This window comes from Eumetopias jubatus, unplaced genomic scaffold, assembly GCF_037043125.1.
Source record: "Eumetopias jubatus isolate StellerSeaLion01/CBP00866 unplaced genomic scaffold, mEumJub1_p1.0 scaffold_2, whole genome shotgun sequence".
Classification (NCBI taxonomy): Eukaryota; Metazoa; Chordata; class Mammalia; order Carnivora; family Otariidae; genus Eumetopias; species Eumetopias jubatus.
The window spans coordinates 35,807,029-35,828,960 of NW_028274808.1; the positions used below are offsets into that span (position 1 = coordinate 35,807,029).

At 37.7% G+C, this 21,932-nt stretch overlaps 1 protein-coding gene across 1 annotated transcript in view; it reads left to right on the forward strand.

The window, feature by feature from the left end:
* The window catches only part of ADAM9 (ADAM metallopeptidase domain 9), a 147,698-nt gene that overhangs the window by 56,823 nt on the left and 68,943 nt on the right, over nucleotides 1–21,932 (forward strand). Inside the window, exon 12 of the mRNA XM_028124047.2 lies at nucleotides 14,793–14,964. Within this exon, the coding sequence (XP_027979848.1) occupies nucleotides 14,793–14,964 (172 nt within the window). The remainder of the gene's footprint in view (nucleotides 1–14,792; nucleotides 14,965–21,932) is intronic.

Genomic DNA, 21,932 nt, shown 5'->3' on the forward strand with positions numbered 1-21,932 from the left:
CTTACACAATTCAAGGACTTTAGAGCTGTTTAACTTCATTTATCCACTTCCTGACTTATATAACTGTCAGGAATGTATTTTCACTGTTTAATGAATATTGTTCATTCCTGTTTGTTTAGATTTACCTACATAGTTATCACTTCCATTACTCATTGGTTCTCTTGCATCTCTGACCTTCCATTTGGTATCATTTTTTAGTTATCTTGAAAAACCCTTTTGGAATTTTTTTTAGTGTGTGTCTGATAGTAGTTTGTCTTTTAGTCAGCCCCCCCTTTCCCAACAATGGCATCTTTATTTCTCTTTCATTCTTCATTCAAAAAATTTTTTTAATTTAAATTCAATTTAATTAACATGTAATATATTATTAGTTTCAAGGGTAGAATTTAGTGGTTCATCAGTTGCGTATAACACGCAGTGCTCATTACATCAAGTGCCCTCCTTAATGCCCATCACCCAATTACCCCATCCCCCCACCACCTCCCCTCCAGCAAGCCTCAGTTTGTTTCCTATACTTAAGAGTCCCTTATGGTTTGTATCTCTCTCTGATTTCATCTTATTTTATTTTCCCTCCCTTCCCCTATAATCCTCTGTTTTGTTTATTAATTTCCATATATGAGTGAAATCATATTAACTGTCTTTCTCTGATTGACTTATTTCGCTTATTGTAACATACTCTAGTTCTTTCCACATTGTTGCAAATGGCAATATTTCATTCTTTTTGATGGCTGAATAATATTCTGTTGTGTGTGTGTATGTGTGTGTGTGTGTCACACACACACCCCACATCTTTATCCATTCATCAGTTGATGGACATCTGCGCTCTTTCTATATTTTGGCTATTGGGGACATTGCTGCTATAAACGTTGGGGTGCATGTGCCCCTTTGAATCACTGTTTTTGTATCCTTTGGATGAATACCTAGTAGTGTAGTTGCTGGGTTGTAGGGTAGTTTGTAAGGTAGTTCAGTTTTTAGTTTTGAGAAACCTCCACACTGTTTTCAAGAGTGGCTGCACCAGTTTGCATTCTGGTGTTGCATTCCCACCAACAGTGTAACAGGGTTCCCCAATCTCTGCATCCTTGCCAACATCTGTTTTTCCTGAGTTGTTAATTTTATCCATTCTGACTGGGGTGAGGTGGTATCTCATTGTGGTTTTGATTTGTATTTCCCTGGTGCTGAGTGATGTTGAGCATTTTTTCATGTGTCTGTTAGCCACTTGTATGTCTTCTTTGGAGAAATGTCTGTTCATGTCTTTTGCCCATTTCTTGACTGGATTGTTTGTTTTTTGGGTGTTGATTTTGATAAGTTCTTTATAGAGCCCTGTATTGCTATATACTTCCCTCATAGAACCGCCTTTGTTACATTTCAAAGGTTTTGAACTGTTGTATTTTCATTTTCATTTGCTTCCATGCATTTTTAAAATGAGCATGGAATGCATTTCCATTTCTTTGTGTCTTCCTCAATTTCTTTCGTAAGCGTTCTATAGTTTTCAGAGAACAGATCTTTTACGTCTTTGGTTAGGTTTATTCCTAGGTATCTTATGTTTTTTGGTGCAATTGTAAATGGGATCCATTCCTTGATTTCTCTTTCTGCTGCTTCATTATTGGTATATAGAAATGCAAGAGACTTCTCTGCAATGATTTTATATCCTGAGACTTTGCTAAATTCCTGTATCAGTTCTACCAATTTTTTTTGTGGAATCTTTTGGATTTCTACATAGAGTATCATGTTTTCTGCTAAGACTGAAAGTTTGACTCTTCTTTGCTGATTTGGATGCCTTTATTTCTTTTTGTTATCTGATTGCTGAGGCTAGGACTTCTAGTACTATGTTGAACAACAGTGGTGAGAGTGGACATCCCTGTCTTGTTCCCCACTTTAGGGGAAGTGCTCTGTTTTTTCCCCATTGAGGATGACATTAGTTGTGTCTTTCATATATGACCTTTATGATTTTGAGGTATGTTCCTTCTATCCCTACTTTGTTGAGGGTTTTTATCAAGAAAGGATGCTGTACTTTGTCAGATGCTTTTTCTGCATCTATAGAGAAGATCATCTGGTCCTTGTCCTTTCTTTTATTAATGTGGTGTATTGCATTGATTGATTTGTGGAGGTTGAACCACCCTTGCAGCCCAGGAATAAATCCCACTTGGTCCTGGTGAATAATCCTTTTGATGTACTGTTATTAGCTAGTATCATGGTGAGAATTTTTACATCCCTATTCATCAGAGATTTTAGTTTTTAATTCTGCTTTTTAGTGTGGCCTTTGTCTGGTTTTGAGATAAGGTAATGCTGGCTTCATAGGATGAGTTTGAAAGTTTTCCTTCCATTTCTATTTTTTGGAACAGTTTTAGAAGAATAGGTAATAATTCTTCTCTAAATGTTTGATAGAATTCTTCTGGGAAGCCATGTGGCTCTGGACTCTTGTTTATTGGAAGCCTTTGATTACTGATTCAATATTTCTGCTGGTTATGGGTCTGTTCAGGTTTTGTATTTCTTCCTGATTTAGTTTCGGTAGTTTCTATGTTTCTAGGAATGCATCCATTTCTTCCAGATTGCCTAATTTGTTGGCATATAATTGCTCATAATATTCTCTTATAATTATTTTTATTTCTGTGGTGTTGGTTGTGATCCCTTCTCTTTCATTCATGATTTTATTTATTTGGGTCCTTTCTCTTTTTGATAAGACTCGATAGGGGTTTATCAGTCTTTTTAATTCTTTCAAAGAAACAACTCCTAGTTTCCTTGATCTGTTCTGCGGTTTTTTTGATTTCTGTATCATTGATTCTATTCTAACTTTTATTATTTGCCTTCTCCTGCTGGATTTAGGCTTTATTTGCTGTTCTTTTTCCAGCTCCTTTCGATGTAAAGTTAGTTTTTGTATTTGAGACTTTTCTTGCTTCTTGAGGAAGCCCTGTATTGCTGTATTACTTCCGTCATAGAACTGCCTTTGTTCCATTTCAGAGGTTTTGAACTGTTGTGTTTTCATTTTCATTTGCTTCCATGCATTTTTAAAATTCTTCTTTAATTTCTTGGTTGACCTGTTCATTTTTTAGTAGCATGTTCTTTAACCTCCATGTATTTGTGGTCCTTCCAAATTTTTTCTCCTGGTTGACTTTTAAGTTTCATAGCTTTGTGGTCTGAAAATATGTATGGTATGATCTCAGTCCTTTTGTACCTGTTGAGGCCTGATTTGTGACCTAGTATGTGATCTGTTCTGGAGAATGTTCCATGTGTGCTCAAAAAGTGCATATTCTGCTACTTTATGATGAAATGCTCTGAATATGCTGTTAAGTCTATCTGGTTCAGTGAGTCATTTAAAGCCCTTGTTTCCAATTGTTGATCTTCTGGTTAGATGATCTGTCCATTGCTGTGAGTGGCATTTTAAAGTCCCCCACTCTTATTATTATCAATGAATTGCTTTAAGTTTGTTATTAATTGATTTATATAGTTGGCTGCTCCCAAGTTAGGGGCATAAATATTTACAGTTGTAGATCTTCTTGTTGGATAGACCCTTTGTTATGATATAGTGTCCTTCTTCATCTCTTATTATAGTCTTTAGTTTATAAAATCTAGTTTGTCTGATTATAAGTATGGCTATTCCAGCTTTCTTTTGTTGTCCATAAGCATGATAAATGGTTCCCCATCCCCTCACTTTCAATCTGGAGGTATCTTTGGGTCTAAAATGAGTCTCTTGTAAGCAGCTTATTGATGGGTCTTAGTTTTTTTTTTTTAATCTATTCTGATACCCTGCATCTTTTCATTGGAGCATTAGTTCATTTATATTCACAGTAATTATTGAAAGATATGAATTTAGTGCCATTGTATTACCTATAGAGTCACTATTCCTGTAGAATGTCTCTGTTCCTTCTAGTCTTTGATACTTTTGATCTCTCTCTCCACTCAAAGGGTCCCTTTTAATATTTCTTGCAGGGCTGGTTTAGTGTTTATGAATTCCTTTAGTTTTGTTTATCTTGGAAACTCCTTATCTCTCCTTCTATTCTGAATGACAGCCTTGCTGGATAAAGTATTCTTGGCTGCATATTTTTCTCATTTAGTACATTGAATATATCATTCCAGTCCTTTCTGGCCTGCCAGGTCTCTGTGGACAGGTGTACTGTGAGCCTTATGTGTCTACTCTTCTAGGTTAGGAACTCTTTTCCTGAGCTTTCAAGATTTTCTCTTTTCTTTGTAATTTGCAAGTTTTAGTATAATATGTTGAGGTGTTGACCTATTTTTATTGCTTTTGAGGGGAGTTCTCTGAGCCTCTTGGACCTGAATGCCTGGTTTCCTTCCCCAGATTGGGGAAGTTCTCAGGTATAATTTGTTCAAATAAACCTTCTGCCCCTTTTTCCTCGCTCTTCTTCTGGGACTCCTATAATACAGATATTATTTCACTTTATGGAATTGGTGAGTTCCCTAAGTGTACCTTTGTGATCTGATAGTTTTCCTTCCCTCTTTTTTTCAGCTTCATTGTTTTCCACAATTTTAACTTCTGTATCACTGATTTGCTCTTCTGTTTCATTCATTCTCGTTTTTATGACCTCCCCTTGGGACTGCATCTCAGGTATAGCATTTTTAATTTTGGCCTGACTACATTTTAGTTATTTTATCTCTACAGTAAGGGATTCTCTAGTGTCTTCTCTGCTTTCTTCAAGCACAGGTAGTATCTTTATAATTTTGTTTTTAATTCTAGTCCAGACATCTTATTTACATCCTTATTGATTAAATGCCTTGCTGTGAATACCACCTCCTGTTCTTTCTTTTGGGGTAACTTTCTTCATCTCATCATTTTGTCTGTAAGAGAAAAGAAGAAAGAAAAGGAAAAAAAACCCAAAAACAAAAACAGCAATAACAACAAAAATCTTCAGTAAGCGTTTCTGGTGTATGCTGTGTACACTCTGCTATTAAGTTTTGGCTGTTCTTTTCCAGTGGTCCGTTCTTTACAGAGTTCCTCCTTGCTTGTAGTGGGGAGTGTTTGGACCTTTAACTAGGTGTGCTTTGATTTTTTTTTTAAGATTTTATTTATTTATTTGACAGAGAGAGACACAGCGAGAGAGGGAGCATAAAGCAGGGGGAGTGGGAGAGGGAGAAGTAGGCTTCCTGCCAAGCAGGGAGCCCGATGTGGGACTCGATCCCAGGACCGTGGGATCATGACCTGAGCCAAAGACAGACGCTTAATGACTGAACCACCAAGGTGCCCCTGATTTGTTTGTTAAGATAAACCTGGAAAAGAAAAGAAAGGAAAAAAAAAAAAGTCTGATCCAAGACTAGAGAAATGGAAAAGGAACAAAAATGCAAACAAAGAGACAAAAAACTATAAGCCTTATTCCAAAGAATAAGAAAGAAGGAAGTTAAAAGTGTAAGGAAAGAAGAAAAGAATAGAAAGAAAAGAAAAAAGCCTGATCCAAAAAATAAGAGAAAGAAACACAGAAACCAACAAATGAACAAAGAATTAAAAGGCTGATACCAAAAAAAAGATAAAGAGAAAAAAAAGAAAAATATATATAAAATAAAAGATAAAAAATAAATAGAAAAATAAAAAATTTAAAAATTTAAAAACTAAGAAAAAAAGAAAGAAGCAAGCCTGTTCCTATTTCCACCAGAAGCTCGTGTTTTGGAGCACCCTTTAAGCAGTATACTTGGTACATGTTGGGTACCTCTGTTGGTCTTCTGATTGAGAGGCCTGCTGGGCTGGTTCACAGGATGACTTGCCCTTGTAATGATGCCCCTGCCAAGCACAGGGGTGTCAGGCTTAGTGTAGGGGACTCCAGCCTTCACTGGACGTGCTGTGTTTCTCTATGAAGTTCAACCATGTTGGTGGGTGGGAGGAGGGAGGACTGGTGGAGGGGAAAGAATATCGTGTTACCTCATCCTCTCGTCCCCAGGGAGGGGAACTTCTGGCCACTGCTGTTCCAGAGGCTGTCTCAGAAGAGCAAATAATCTCCTGTGTCCTGGGTTTTCTTCAGTTCCCTGCCCTTAACCTGGCTGTTCCTGGGCCTTCAGCGTGCCCCACGTCACACATCTCTTGTATTTTATCTTTGGCCGGTGGCTGGGACTCAAAACTCCCAAGTTTTAAGGGGACCCATTCCACACCCCGCTCCCCGCCAGGAGAACCTTACGGAGCTCTGACCTGTCCTAGAAAAGCAGTCGCACAGTGCGCAGTCGAGGCTAGAGTTTACCGTGACGCACAGTGAAAAGCTGCAACCAGGATATCTGTCATTTGCGGGAGAATCAGTCCCCTATTCCATTCTGTCTGAGAAAAGCAGTTACACAGAGGCTTGAATCTATTGTGGCAGATAGCGAAAAGCTGCTATAAGGTTATCTGCCCTCTGCCCACACAGCTATTGAGTGGCTCCCAGCTGGCCTTTTGTTCTTAGAGAGGCAAAATTTTCTCTTCCAGATGTACTCCGGGTAGGGCAGCAATCTCTCCCAGTGTGTGCTCCCTACCTGCTGCATTCTTTCTTGCTCTCTCCCTCTCCCTGACTTTGCTCTGTGAAGAGGGTTCCCTCTCCTTCGTAGCCCCAAGGCTTTTCTCTTCCCCCAATTCACAGCTCAGAACCTTACATCTGCCACATTCTGTCCAACTGTGCAGATTGTTTCCTCAATCCTCAGATTATTTTCCTAGTTGATCAAAATAATTGGATGTTAATCTAGCTGTGTTTGAGGGAGGAGGCATGCTCAGGGTCCCCCTACTACTCCACCATCTTAAATCCTCCCTCCTCTCTTTCATTCTTGAGGACATTTTTGTTGAATATAGAATTCTAGTTATCAGTTATTTTCTCTCAGCATATTGGTATTATTCCATTTTCTTTTGGGCTCCATGTTACTGTTGATGTCAGCTGTCACTAAAATGTTACTCTATTGAAGTGGATTTATCTACTTTTTGGCTATTTTCATAGTTTTTAGATTTTTTTTAAGTTTCAAGTTTTTTTCTTAAGTTTATTGAAGTTGTGGAAAGAAAAAAAAATAGCATGCACACACACTGATATACCTGCCTAGGATTTTTTTTTTTTTTGAGTTTTAAAGTTTGAAGTTTGATAGTTTTCATAAATTGTGATAAATTCTCAGCCATTATGTTTTCACATACTGCTTCTTTACATATTGTGTCTGTGCATAGTATCTCTGCATGTTTGCTATCCTTCTGTGATTCTAGGTAACTTGTGTAAGACCTCACAAAATCTGGTCTCCCATCTTTCTTAGATATTTTCTATCATTTTATGTTTCTTTCTGGGTAATTTCTTCTTACATCTTCTAATTCATTGAGCCTATCTTTATTTGTATTTAGTCTGTTGCTAAACCTATCCATTGAATTCTTAATTTTGCTTATGATGTTTCATTTCCCAAATTTCTATCTAGTTTTTTTCATACATGCCATATTACTATTGTGAATTTTATTTCGCTGCTGAAATTTTTCTGAGCTTGTCATTTTTCTCCCTGACCATAGTAAGCAGGGTGTTTTCGGTTATTGTTTGATAATTCTAGTGTCTGGAGGCTTTATTGGATTGTACCTGTTTTTTTTTTCCCCCACTCATAGTTTCTTTTAATTTTTTTTTGAGTGGTTTTTGGTATTTTGTGTCTTCATGTTATATTTTGGTAATGTGTTGGTTAGTGTATTTGAACAATTTTTGCTAAGAATAACTTGAGAAGAATGATTATGTTATCTTTGGTGGTATTAAATCTTTTTTCAAGGATAGATTTCCCACCTTCTACTTCATATGCTGTGTAGTAAATATTAATTGAATGTTCATTATAAATTAGGCCTTTTTTTTAGATGCAAGTGATATATAGACATTTGACATTTTTCCCTAGATAACTCAGTCATTTGGAGCCAGTTCTGTTTAAAAAGTGGATAATCTAACTTTGTAATGCAATTTTTGTTATTACTAAGGTATTTGGTAGGGGCTGGTAATATTTTTCTCACATACTGCTCTTGGATTCCTGGAAGTGTGAGGTGCTCCTCCTGGGAGGTACCTTTCTGGAGAAATGGCTTTCTTAACCATACCCTTCAGTGCCAACTAGTTCAGAAAGCCTCCATAATCAGGACACTCATTTTTAAAAAATAATTAATTAATTTAGAGAGAGCAGACAAGGGTGCGAGTGAGCAGGGGGAGGGGATGAGGGAGAGGGAGAGAGAATCTCAGGCAAATTCGACACTGAGCGTGGAGCCTGATATGGGGCTCAATCTCAGGATGCTGACCTGACCCGAAACCAAGAGTCGGTGGCTCAAATGACGAGCCATCCAGGTGCCATAGGGCACTCTAAAAAAAAAAAAATCTCACTTTCTCTCTCTGTGTGAAATAAATAAATTTAATCTTTAAAAAAAAATCTAATTAATTGCCATCATTTAGAGCCCTCTGTTAGGACTTCCTACTCTGGCTGTGAGGTTTAGGATAGTAATGGTGGAACTGTGTTCTGTATTTCCAGATTACTCATAGAAAGAATGTTCTAAATGATAGTTGTCTTTTTTTTTGGTCATATTCTGGTAGGCTGTTTTCATTACTGTCGGTCACATCTATCTCCTTTTGATGCAGTTTCGGAAAACGTACCTAAGATGTGAGAAAAGAGATGAGGAGATGCTTTAAATTAATATCCTAGCACCCAGGGTGATATGTAGAGAATAAGAATACTTTAGTTGCTATTCAAGCCAAGTATTAGGAGAAAGATCATCCTTATTACTGTAGGTGCTATCTAGGGATGACTAGGGGAAAAATATCTTCATTGTGGCCCCTAGAGCCTTACTGAAGAGAAATATGGGGATGTTTGTTACTATCTCCATCAGGTAAAAAGTACCAGAAACGCTTCTGATTTTCTTAATCCTTTTCAGTACTATAGTGAACTCCATTGTGGTAAAACAGCTTTTAAAATTTTTTTTAATGGGTTGCTTTAGGATCAAACATTTTAGCCATTGTATCTATGAGAAAATGTGTTCCAACTGCTAACTAAGAAACTTATTTTAAAAAATAACCTGTTTACTGGAAGAAATGGATGCCTTAGTGGAAACCTATGTACTACCAAGACTGAAACAGGAAACAACTGACAACCTGAATAGGCCAATAACCACTAACGAGATTGAAGCACTGATCAAAAACCTCCCAAAAAACAAGAGTCCAGGACCTGATGGATTCCCTACCAAACATTCAAAGAAGAAATAATACCTATTCTCCTGAAGCTGTTTAAAAAAAAAAAGAAACAGAAGGAAAGCTTCCAGCCTCATTCTGTGAGGCCAACATTACCTTAATCCCCAAACCAGGCAAAGACCCCATCAAAAAGGAGAATTTCAGACCGATATCCCTGATGAATATTGATTTCAAAATTCTCAACAAAATCCTAGCTAATAGGATCCAACAAATACATTAAACGGATCATCCACCGCGACCACGTGGGATTTATCCTGGGGATGCAAGGGTGGTTCAACATTTGCAAATCAATCAGTGTGATAGAACACATTAATAAGAGGAGAGAGAAGAACCATATGGTCCTCTCAATTGATGCGGAAAAAGCATTTGACAAAATACAGCATCCTTTCCTGATTAAAACTCTTCAGAGTATAGGGATAGAGGGAGCATTCCTTAATTTCATAAACAGTGAATATCATCCTCAATGGGGAAAAGCTGAGAGCCTTTCCCTTAAGATCAGGAACACGACAAGGATGCCCACTCTTGCCACTGTTGTTCAACATAGTACTAGAAGTCCTAGCAAAAGCAATCAGACAACAAAAAGAAATAAAAGGTATTCAAATTGGCAAAGAAGAAGTCAAACTCTCTCTCTTCACAGATGACATGATACTTTACGTGGAAAATGCAAAAGACTTCACTCCCAAATTACTAGAACTCATACAGCAATTCAGTAATGTGGCAGGATACAAAACCAATGCACAGAAATCAGTTGCTTTCTTATATACTAACAATGCAACTGTAGAAAGAGAAATTAGAGAATCAATTCCATTTACAATGGCACCAACAACCATAAGATACCTCAGAATAAACCTAACCAAAGAGGTAAAGGATCTATACTCTAGGAACTACAGAACATTCATGAAAGAAATTGAAGAAGACACAAAAAGATGAGTAAACTTTCCATGCTCATGGATCAGAAGAGTAAACATTGTTAAAATGTCTATGCTGCCCAGAGCAATCTATACCTTCAACGCCCTCCTGATCAAAATTCCAATGACATTTTTCAAAGTGCTGGAACAAACAATCCTAAAATTTGTATGGAATCAGAAAAGACTGAATCGCCAAGGAAATGTTGAAAAAGAAAAACAAAGCTGGGGGCATCACGTTGCCCGATTTCAAGCTATATTGCAAAATCGTGATCACCAAGACAGCATGGTACTGGCACAAAAACAGACATATAGACCAATGGAACAGAATAGAGAACCCAGATATGGACCCTCAACTCTGTGGTCAAATAATCTTTGACAAAGCAGGAAAAAACATGCAATGGAAAAAAGCCAGTCTCTTCAATAAATGGTGCTGGGAAAATTGGACAGCCACATGCAGAAGAATGAAACTTGACCATTCTCTAGCACCATACACCAAGATAAACTCAAAATGGATGAAAGACCTCAATGTGAGACAGGAATCCATCAAAATCCTAGAGGAGAACATAGGCAGTAACCTCTTTGACATCGGCCACAGCAACTTCTTTCAAGATACATCTCCAAAAGCTAGCGAAACAAAAGCAAAAATGAACTTTTGGGACTTCATCAAGATAAAAAGCTTCTGCACAGCAAAGGAAGCACTCCACAAAACAAAGAGGCAACCCACAGAATGGGAGAAGATATTTGCAAATGACACTACAGATAAAGGGCTGGTATCCAAGATCTATAAAGAACTTCTCAAACTCAACACCCAAAAAACAAATGATCAAGTCAAAAAGTGGGCAGAAGATATGAAAAGACACTTCTCTGAAGAAGACATAGAAATGGCTAACAGACACATGAAAAAATGTTCATCATCATTAGCCACCAGGGAACTTCAAATCAAAACCACATTGAGATACCACCTTACACCAGTTAGAATGGCAAAAATGGACAGGGAAAAAAACAACAAATATTGCAGAGGTTGTGGAGAAAGGGGAACCCTCTTACACTGTTGGTGGGAATGCAAGTTGGTACAGGCACTTTGGAAAACAGTGTAGAGGTTCCTCAAAAATTTAAAAATAGAGCTACCCTATGACCCAGCAATTGCACTCCTGGGTATTTACTCTAAAGACACAGAGGTAGTGAAAAGAAGGGCCATATGCACCCCAATGTTCATAGCAGCAATGTCTGCAATAGCCAAACCGTGGAAAGAGCCGAGATGCCCTTCAACAGATGAATGGATAAAGAAGATGGGGTCCATATATACAGTGGAATATTACTCAGCCATCAGAAAGGATGAATACCCTACTTTTACATCAACATGGATGGGACTGGAGGAGATTATGCTAAGTGAAACTTTCTGAAGCAGAGAAAGTCAATTATCATAGGGTTTCACTTATTTGTGGCACCTAAGGAATAGCATGGAGGACATTAGGAGAAGGAAGGGAAAAATGAAGGTGGGGGCGGGAATCGGAGGGAGAGACGAACCACGAGAGACTGTGGACTCTGAGAAACAAACTGAGGGTTCTAGAGGGGAGGGGGTGGGGCGATGGGTTAGCCCGGTGATGGGTATTAAGGAGGGCACGTACTGCATGGAGCACTGGGTGTTATGCACAAACTATGAATCATGGAACACTACATCAAAAACTAATGATGTACTGTATGGTGACTAACATAACATAATAAAAATAAAATTAAAATAACCTGTTTAGAAGCGGTACACTTTATGTAGTTCTTTTTTTAAGATTATATTTATTTGACAGAGAGAGAGAGAGAGAACATGAGCACACAAGCAGGCAGAGCAGCAGACAGAGTTAGAGTGAGAAGCAGACTCCCTGCTGAGCAGAGAGCCTGATAGGGAGCTCAGTCCCAGAACCCTGGGATCATGACCTGAGCTGAAAGCAGATGCTTAACTGACTGAGCTACCCAGGCGCCCCCAATAGAAGTGCTAGACTTTAGGGCACCTGGGTGGCTCAGTTGGTTAAGCTACTGCCTTCAGCTCAGGTCATGATCCTGGAGTCCTGGGATCGAGTCCCACATCGGGCTCCCTGCTCAGCGGGGAGTCTGGTTCTCCCTCTGACCCTCTTCCCTCTCGTGCTCTCTATCTCTCATTCTCTCTCTCAAATAAATAAATAAAAAAATAAAAAAAGAGCCTGTTTTAAAAAAAAAAGAAGTGCTAGACTTTATGTAGATTAGAATTAGAGACTTAATTGTAGAAATATACCATATGTCTGCCCAATTTCTGTGGCTATTGGCTGATTAATGTATTCTTATAGAAAACATTATTGTATGTGTACTACATGGCAGGCAAGATACTTACCATATATAGATCAACAGTAGCAAATAAAAAGCAGTCACAAGACTGTTTAAATTGAAGTCTCCTACCAAAAAAAAAAAATAAATAAATTGAAGTCTCCTTTGTTTATGAGATAATTACTAGATACTACTACTCCGACATTGTCACCTGATGTCTATTAGACTCAAACTTCCGTTATCTCTCCTAAAACCTGCTCTACCCACAGTCTTCTCCACGTCAGTTAATGGTAACTCCTTCCTTCTCGTAGTTTGGCACAAAAAATGTTGGAGTCATCCTTGACTTCTCTCTTTTTTTTCACATTCCTCATCTTAAGTGCTGTTCCTTTAAAACATATAAATAACACAAACACTCCTTACTGTTTCCACTGCTGTCATGCTGGTACATCATCATCAGTTGAGTGGATTTCTGCAAGAACCCCTTATATGTTCTTCCTGCTTAAAATAGCAACCATGGTGATCCTATTAAAGCACAAGTCAAATCATGTTACTCCTGTTCACTTTCCATTGTATCATCCCCCCAGATTCCTCATTTCTCTCACAGTTTACTGTGAGAGTCAAGCCTTACAATGGCCTGTTCTCACCTTTGTCGACTGCATCTCTCATTACTCATTCCTTCCCTGACTCACCCCACTCCAACCCCACTGGCTTCCTTATTGTTCCCTGCACACTCCAGGCAGGCTTTTACCTTAGGCTTTCACACTTGCTGTTCTTCCCTGGCGTGATATTCTTTTCCCACGTATCCAGTTCTGATTCGGTTGTCACAGTGTTTGAAGTACCTGTCCTGACTGCTATCGCTCCCCGCGCCGCCCCGCCTCGGTCACCTGCTTCACCTTCTTCGTTTTTTACCCCCATGGCACTTAATCACCTTTGTATACTCTGCAGTTTACTTACTATGTGTATAGTTTGTCTCACTCACTAGAATGCCATATTTATAGGGGTGAGGATTTTTGTCTGCTTCGTTCACCATTTTATCCCTTGCACAGAAGAAGAGTGCCTTGTGCATAATAACGTTCAACAAATACTTGAATGAATGGTACTGTACAAGAGGACTCTTCCTCACAACATCATTAATAGAGATTGGTGAGAAAAAGAATACTGAAAACAAGCCTTTTTGTTATTGTCAATAGACTTGTGGGAGATCTTTTCTTTCTATGTGAACCAAAATATTGCCTTGGCCCCCCACCCCCGCTTTTTTGTTGTTGTTGTTACAGACAATTGACCTTTCTTTGTCTGTGGGTCAGTCTGTTAAAATCCTTCAAAACCCCACATTCAAAGACTTTTTTTGTCAAATAGTAGTTAACGGTACCAAAATGTCTAGGCAGACTTCTTTCCATTTCCAAGAGCCAAGAGTCAGGACTATGTACTTCTCTGGAAAGTTTGGGCCAATTAGCAAAGAAGAGTGTAATATGTATATCCAGAACACAAAGTCTCACAGAAAGGATCTGTTTCTTAGGTTCCTTGGATGTACAAAAGAGCCAACATAGACAGGGATGCCTCCTTAATAAGTATAATGCAACACAGTTTTCATTTCCACTGCTACTCTTGGCACCACTGCTCAAACTGATGAAAGAGATTCTTTCAGGGCACCAAATTCCCCTGATAAAATTTTAATGGGACTTGGATTTCTCGAAGATCCTTGGTGTAGATGTGGGTATGTTTCTCTCTGATCTTCAAAAGTGAAAATAGACAATGGGACTGTCTGAATGTATTTTAGAGTTTTTGAGTAAACCCATAACTAAAAAAACCCCAACAACATGTAGAACAAATCAAAATTGCATTTGTACAGATCTCACATGGATAGCTCAAGGTGGACAATTTCTAGAAGCCCATCTAGCCTTCAGAGTAGTAAGCATGGTTCTCAGGAGTTATCATAAGGTTTAAGCCTCAGACTGTAGCTAAAATTCTGCACTGTGCATTTTGGTTCTTGGTGGCTATCATGCATCCTCACTGGAACGCCCATTCATGTCATTTTCACATGGCTCCCTGTATGTGATAGGGGAACATAAGAATGTTATCCTGTAGAGTGAAAAATATTGGTGAAACATACAGCTAGTGTCAAGTATTTGAGGAACTTTTATTATAGAAGGTAAATAAAACTGAATTTTGGATAGGACCAGATAATTTCTAAGGCCTTCTTGCAATTTTATATATTAATGTAATTGATATGTTTGGAAGATAATTTCATGGAGGTATAATATAACCAAAATAGTGAATTATTATGTAGTAACTGAAATAAAGTACTATATTTATTCTCATTTCTCTCTATTTTTTTCTATTTTTTGGTAGTTTATTTTCTGCCATTGTAAATACTCACTTTCTGTTGGTTGAGGACATGATTTAAAATTTCAAAATGAATAATCGCTATGACATAAGATCTTTTTCTTAATGTTTATTATAGAGGTTCCAGAAACTTTAGCAGTTGCAGTGCAGAGGACTTTGAGAAGTTAACTTTAAATAAAGGAGGAAACTGCCTTCTTAATATTCCAAAGCCTGATGAAGCCTATAGTGCTCCCTTCTGTGGTAATAAATTGGTGGATCCCGGGGAAGAGTGTGACTGTGGTACTCCAAAGGTCAGTTTAATTTTTGATTTTTGCTTTGTGAAGTTACCTCAGGATTTGGAAAAAAATGGAATAGCTTGCTTTGGGCAACTGGCATAGGAGTTGGTGAAATTTAGTGGCAAATGAGGATTGGTATTTTGCTTGTGGGGATATATGCCTGGGATTGGTCATGTCTTCCTTCCCAGAACATAACTAATGGTGTCATCTGTTTTGACATCAAGGAAAGCCCTATGTTTATTCTTCTATTTTTTGCTACCTTCTGCCATTTCTGTTATGGTTATTAGGTCATTTATTTACTTTAAAGAACTAATCAGTTTTTCAGTTTGCTCTTTATTTGTAAGCTTCCACTGTTCTGGCACTACCATTGCAGAAATATTTATTCAGTTGGACTCATTTTAATAATAAATTGAAGCTGATCCATTTTCCAGAGTCCTTCAGGAACAAAACTCTTGCTACTTAGGTTAGCATTCTCCCTTTATTCACCTTCAATGCTGTGCCTGCTGATCTCTGGCTCTGTCAGACCTGTTATGCACACTTAGTGCCATAAGCCCATGCCCACCTTTATTATTATTATTATATATCTTAGCCATTCTCCTCTCAAAGTGGCCTGTGTAAAAGTCCTTTTCTTCCTGGCCTTGCATTAAATTTTGAAGAAATTTGTTTAGTAGTGTTTAAGCTTGACCATATTCTTAATGTTTTCCACAAGTACTTCTTCTTCCATATCTGACCATATCTGACTTTTGCCAGATGACTTCATGCTCTAGAAAGGCAGCATCATGTATTTTATGATTTACTTGTGACGGGCCTTCATTACACCGTTGCTGACTTTCAGGGACTTCTGCTCAATGTTTTGCGTGGTAAAATCCTCACAATAACCCTAAAAGGTTGATATTTTTCATATTCTCATTTCAAATGAAGAAAGTAAGGCCCTAACAAGGTTTAAATTAACTTTATACTCTTCGGGTGACCAGGCTCTTCTCCTTTCCAGGCATTCTTCAGATCTTTCTTCTTTAAATACTATAAATCTTTTGCTTTCTCCTAACTGTTCACCTCCGTACCAAACTTGCTGAAATGGTCTATATTTGCATTTTGAACTTTCACACTACAGAATTACTCTTTAAGAAAGAATACCACTTCCGTCTCAAATACCACAGATTTTTTTGGGTACAAAAGTTTCAAATAGTAAGTACAAGCAAAGTTCCCCTTTCATACCATTATTTCCTCCATAAATTTTTAAACTTCCTTCTGCATTGGTAATCATTCTTAAAAGTTTAGTGTGTTTCTTTTTAGACTTTGTACCTTTATACACACATATATAAAATGTACATTTGTAAATAGTTGGGTTTGTTTTAGGATTTTGTTTTATTTTATTTTATTTTAAAGATTTTATTTATTCATTTGAGACACAGAGATACAGAGAGAGAGAGAGAGCATGAGGAGGGGGAGAGGCAGAGGGAGAGGGAGAAGCAGGCTCCCTGCTGAGCCAGGAGCCCGATGTGGGGCTCGATCCCAGGACCCTGGGATCATGACGTGAGCCGAAGGCAGATGTTTAACCATCTGGGCCACCCAGGTGCCCCAGGATTTTATTTTTTTTTTGCATATCAGACTTAATATGTTGTATGTAGAGGTTTTTTTGTTTTTGTTTTCTATTAATATATCTTGGAGATTTTTCCATGTCATTACCTTATGTAGACATGATCTTTTAATCTGCTGATTAGTATTCCCATATAAGGATGTACTGGTATTCCCATTTAAGGATATACTATGATATCTTGAACCATACTCTCATTAATGGACATTTACTTATTGTAATTAGTATTTTTCTGTTGCAAACAGTACCTCTTTGTGCACATCCCGTGTATATATAGGCAGGTATGCAAGTATTTCTCTAAAATAATTACACAAGGGTAAAATTACTGAATTGAAGAGTATGTGTTTTTAAATTTTATTAGAGGCTATGAAATTTCCTACAAAAAGCCTGTGTCAGTTTGCACTTCTACCAATAGTTTATTGTGGCATTTGGTGCCCCCCTACAGTATAGTCTTTCCAGGAAAGAATAATAAATATTTTTTTAAGAAGATAATGTTTCAGTTCTTAATCTTTTCATATGCTTATAGACTATGTGCATATTTTTTTGTATGAATGACCATTTTATATCCCTTATCAATTTTTCTGTTGGGTTACTCATTCTTTTAAATTGATTTTTAGGAGCTCACATACTGTGGGCAAAGTCTGTTGTTTTGCATATGTTTTAATGTTTCTCCTTTGTAGCTTACAATTTAGCTTTTAAAAAATTAGTTAACTTTATCTTTTAGGGAAGTTTTAGGGTCACAGAAAGATTGAATGGAAAGTACCAAGAGTTCCCATATACCACCCCACACACAACCTCCCATACTGTCCACATCCTGCAGCACAGTGGGACATTTGTTACAGTCGGTGACTACATTGACAAGTCATCATCACCCAGAGTTTCCATGAGGGTTCTCTCTTTTCTTCCCCCAGTCTTACTTTTTAATTATAATTTTTAATTCATTTCCATTTTGTGTTCTATCAGTTTTTTTCTAGTTTACGTTTTTTCTTCTCTTTTCATTTCCTTTATTTATTTACTGTTCATTTATTTATTTATTTTTTAAGTTTTTATTGAAATTCCAGTTACCATACAGTGTAATATTAGTTCCAGGTGTACCATATAGTGATTCAACACTTCCATATATCACCTGCTGCTCAGCACGCCAAGCACACTCCTTAATCCCCATCATCTATTTCACCCATCCCCCCGACGCTCTTCCCTCTGATAACCATCAGTTTGTTCTCTATAGTTATGAGTCTGTTTCTTGGTTTGCCTTAGGATTCACTCTTGACATTTAGCTTTTCATAGGATGTATTTTATTATACTGAAATTTGAAATTTAAATGAAGGAAGATTTATTAGTTTTTTTCCTTAAGATTTAATGAATTTTGTATTTTGGCTCTGCTTGTAGTACTCTTATTTCAAGATTGTCATCATAACCCCTCCATAATTTCTTTTAGCATTTTTGTAATTGAAAGGGTTTATATTAGCTCTTTAGTTGAGGGGGGCCACGTGAAATAAGCTAGGGCATTAACTTATCCACTAATGATCAGTTGTTATAAAACCATTTAAAATTGTACTTATAAACAAAATTCCCGTGTATATAGTTTGTTGCCTCATTCTTTACTCTTTTTTGAAGCCATATGTCTTACATAGTGTTTTTGAATACAATTTGGCAGCTTTATTAAAGTATAATTGAATACAGTGTTAAACCAAATTTGGACTTAGATAATGAAAGGCTTTATTCAGAATAAAGACTATTGTAATAGGGAGAATGCTCTGATCTCAGAAATCTGAAAGCATCTTAAAATGAAATAAGAAAAGGTTTTTCTTTTAAAGGGTCAAGGTGAGGGCAAGCTGATAAGCAGAATCTTTTAAGAGGAAGCTGGATAAGCAAGGGGAAATGACCAGTGAGGTCTGATATGGAAGTGTTCTGCTGTGGTCAGCTGATTTCCACGAATAGCTGATAGGAGGGAGGGGGTGGCACACTCCATGTTTTCTGTAGGGACAAGCAGAGCTCAGGGGCCTGTAGGAAAGAGAGAAGCTTTACTAAAAAACTACTAACTATGTTAGGACAGAGCAAAGAGTAAGAAATGTGCAATTGTGAAAACTTGGTCAACAATTAACTGCATATACTTAAAGTATACAAGTTGATACATTTTTGACACATGTATACTTGTGTGAAACCATCGTCATGATCAAGGTAATAACCACATCATTATCCCAAAAAGTTCTTTGTGACTCTTGGTACTCCCTTCTTTCCACCCCCCCTTTTAAAAAAGATTTTATTTATCCATTTGACAAAGGGAGAGTACAAGCTGGGGGAGTGGCAGGCAGAGGGAAAGGGAGAAGCAGGCTCCCCGCTGAGCAGGGGGAGCCTGATGTGGGACTCAATCCCAGGACCCCCAGGATCACGAACCGAGCCGAAGGCAATCGCCTAACCAGTTGAGCCACCCAGGTGCCCTTTCCATCCCTTTTTGTTCTCCCATCCTCAGGCAGTCACTGATATCTCCTTTCTGTCATTATACATTAGTGTGCATTTCCTAGAATTTCATGTAAGTGGAATGATTTTTTTTTCTCTAGCTTCATTCCCTCTGCATAATTATTTTGAGATTCATCCATGTTGCTACTGTGTCAGTAGTTCATTCCTTTTTATTGCTGTTTATCATTGAGTAGTATGGATATGGTACCGTTGGTTTATCTTTTCATCTGTTCATGTACATTTGGGTTCTTTCCAGTTTTTGGCTATTAACATGTAAAGCTGCTATATGGGAAGACTTGCATACAAGTCTTCATATGGACTTATGTTTTCATTTCTCTTGGGTAAATACCTACGAGTGAAATGACTGGGTCATATGTTAGGTGTATAACTTTTCAAGACATTTTCAAACTGTTTTCCAAAGTGTTTGTGCCATTTTACATCCCCACTGTCAGCGTGTGAGAGTTCTAGTTCTTTTACATCCTTGGCAACACTTCATGTAGTCAATCATTCAGTTTAGCCATTCTCTTGAATGTGAAGTGGTACCTCACTGAGGTTTTAATTTGCATGTCCTTAGTGACTAGTGATGTTGAGTATGTTTTCATGTGCTTATTTGCCGTTTGTATATCTTTTTTTGATGATGTGTCTGTTCACCTCTTTTCCCTATTTTGAAAATTGGATAGTTTTGGGAGTACTTCGTATATTCTGGATATAAGTCCTTTATCCAGATTTGCAGATATTTTCTCCCAGTCTCTGGCTTATCTTTAATTACCTTAACAGTGTTTTTTGAAGACTAGAAGCTTTATATTTTGATGAAAGCCCATTTTACCAATTTATGCTTTTATGGGCTTTGCTTTTTTGGTGTTATATCTCAGGAATCTTTGTCTAATCTAAAGTTGCAAAGGTTTTCTCCTAGAAGCCTTCTAATTTTAGGGTTTACATTTAGGACTATAATCGATTTTGACTTAATTCTTTTGTCTGGTACAAGGTTTAAATTAGAGTTCATTTATTTATTTTAAAAATGTTTTTATTTATTTATTTGATGCAGACAGAGAGGGGGGTGGCGCACAAACAAGGAGAGAGGGAGAGGCAGACTCCCTGCTGAGCAGGGAGCCCAATTCAGGGCTCAATCCCAGGACCCTGGGATCATGACCTGAGCTGAAGGCAGATGCTTAATTGACTGAACCACCCAGGTGTCCCTAGAGTTCATTTATTTTTACATTTTTATTATGAAAAGATTATAAACTGATGGGAAGTTACATAAATAGAGCGAAGAGCCCCATGTCTTTTCACCCAGTTTCTCCCAAAAGTGACATCTTATGTAGCTCTCATGCAATATAAAAACCAGGACATTAACACTGATGCATTAACTAGATCACAGACTTTCAGTTTTCACCGTTTTTAACCACATTTGTGTATGCGTATATATGTGTAATTTTATCCCATTAATTGATTTATGTAAACACCACCTCAATTAACACAGAGAACTGTTCTATCATCACACAAAAAAACTCCCTGCTGCTACCTCTTTGTATTCATACCCACCCCCAACTCCAGCCCTGACCCCTTCCCCCCCCACCTCTAATCCGTTCTCTATCTGTAGTGTTGCTATTCATACCCACCCCCAACTCCAGCCCTGACCCCTTACCCCAGCTACCTCTAATCTGTTCTCTATCTGTAGTGTTGCCATTTCAATAATGTTATATACATGGAGTCATAAAATATATACTCTTTTGAGACTGACTTTTCACTAAATGTAATGCCTTTGAGGTCAGTCTAAAGTTGTTGTATGTATTAATATTTCATTCCTTTTTATGAGTATTGTTCCATTGGATAGATTTTACTACAGAGAACTTGGAATAATGTTTATGCTGGTATTTCCACCAGCCCAGAGGTCCTGCCTGGAGTTTGTTTAACCATTGTTTAACCATGCAGAGTTTGCTTAATCATTCACCCATTAAAGGACATTTGGGTTGTTTTCTCACATTTTGCTATTAGAAATAAAGCTGCTATGAATTGTATTCCACTATTTATCATCAAAGAATTAAAGAAAAATATGGTCTTCATGATCAAAGAGATAAAAAATTTTAGAAAGAATGTAAATTATAATAAAGAACCAAATAGAAAAGTCCAGTAAATGAAAGTTTCACTGGATAGAATTAATAGCAGACTAATAAGGTGGAAGAGTCAATGAACATGAAGCCGATCAAAAGAAATAATCCAATCTAAAGAACAAATAGAAAAGATAAAAGAAAAATGAACAGAGAATCAGGGACACGTAGGAGATATCAAATAGTCTAATATAACTGTTAGTGAAATTTCAGGAGACTGAGAATGAAAGAAAAAATAAAAGAAATAATGGCTGAAAACCCCCCTAATCTAGGGAAGACCATTGACTTACAATTTCAAAACACCAAGTGAACCCACGCCAGAATCATTAACAAAGAAAATTCACTTAGGTATACTGTAGTCAAAATGCTGATATAAAGGGAAAATAATGAAAGAAGCCAATAAAGAACAGGGGAACAAAGATATGAATGGCAGCTGATTTTTTCCCCCTGAAACACTAAGGGCTAGAAGACAATAGAACAACATATTTACAGTTCTCAGTGGAAGAAACTGTCAACCTAGAATTCCAGAGTAGGACAGATATTCTTCAGAAATGAAAGAAAGCTTATCTCCTCGGCCCCCTCTCTTCCCCTCCTCCTCTGTCCCCTGTCTTATTCTTTTCCCCTCCTCCTCCCTCAAACAATTCAGACCTGAACACATTAGCTGGAACATAGAGGAGGTGTCTCTGCGGGTGGGAGGTTGTGGGATTTGTGTGTGGGGGTGTGATGGGGAGCCATGGGGGCTTAAAGTGAGGTGAGAGAAGCCGGGCAAGATAAAAAGAATGTCCACATAAGGTGAAGACACACCCATTAGAGAAGTCAGA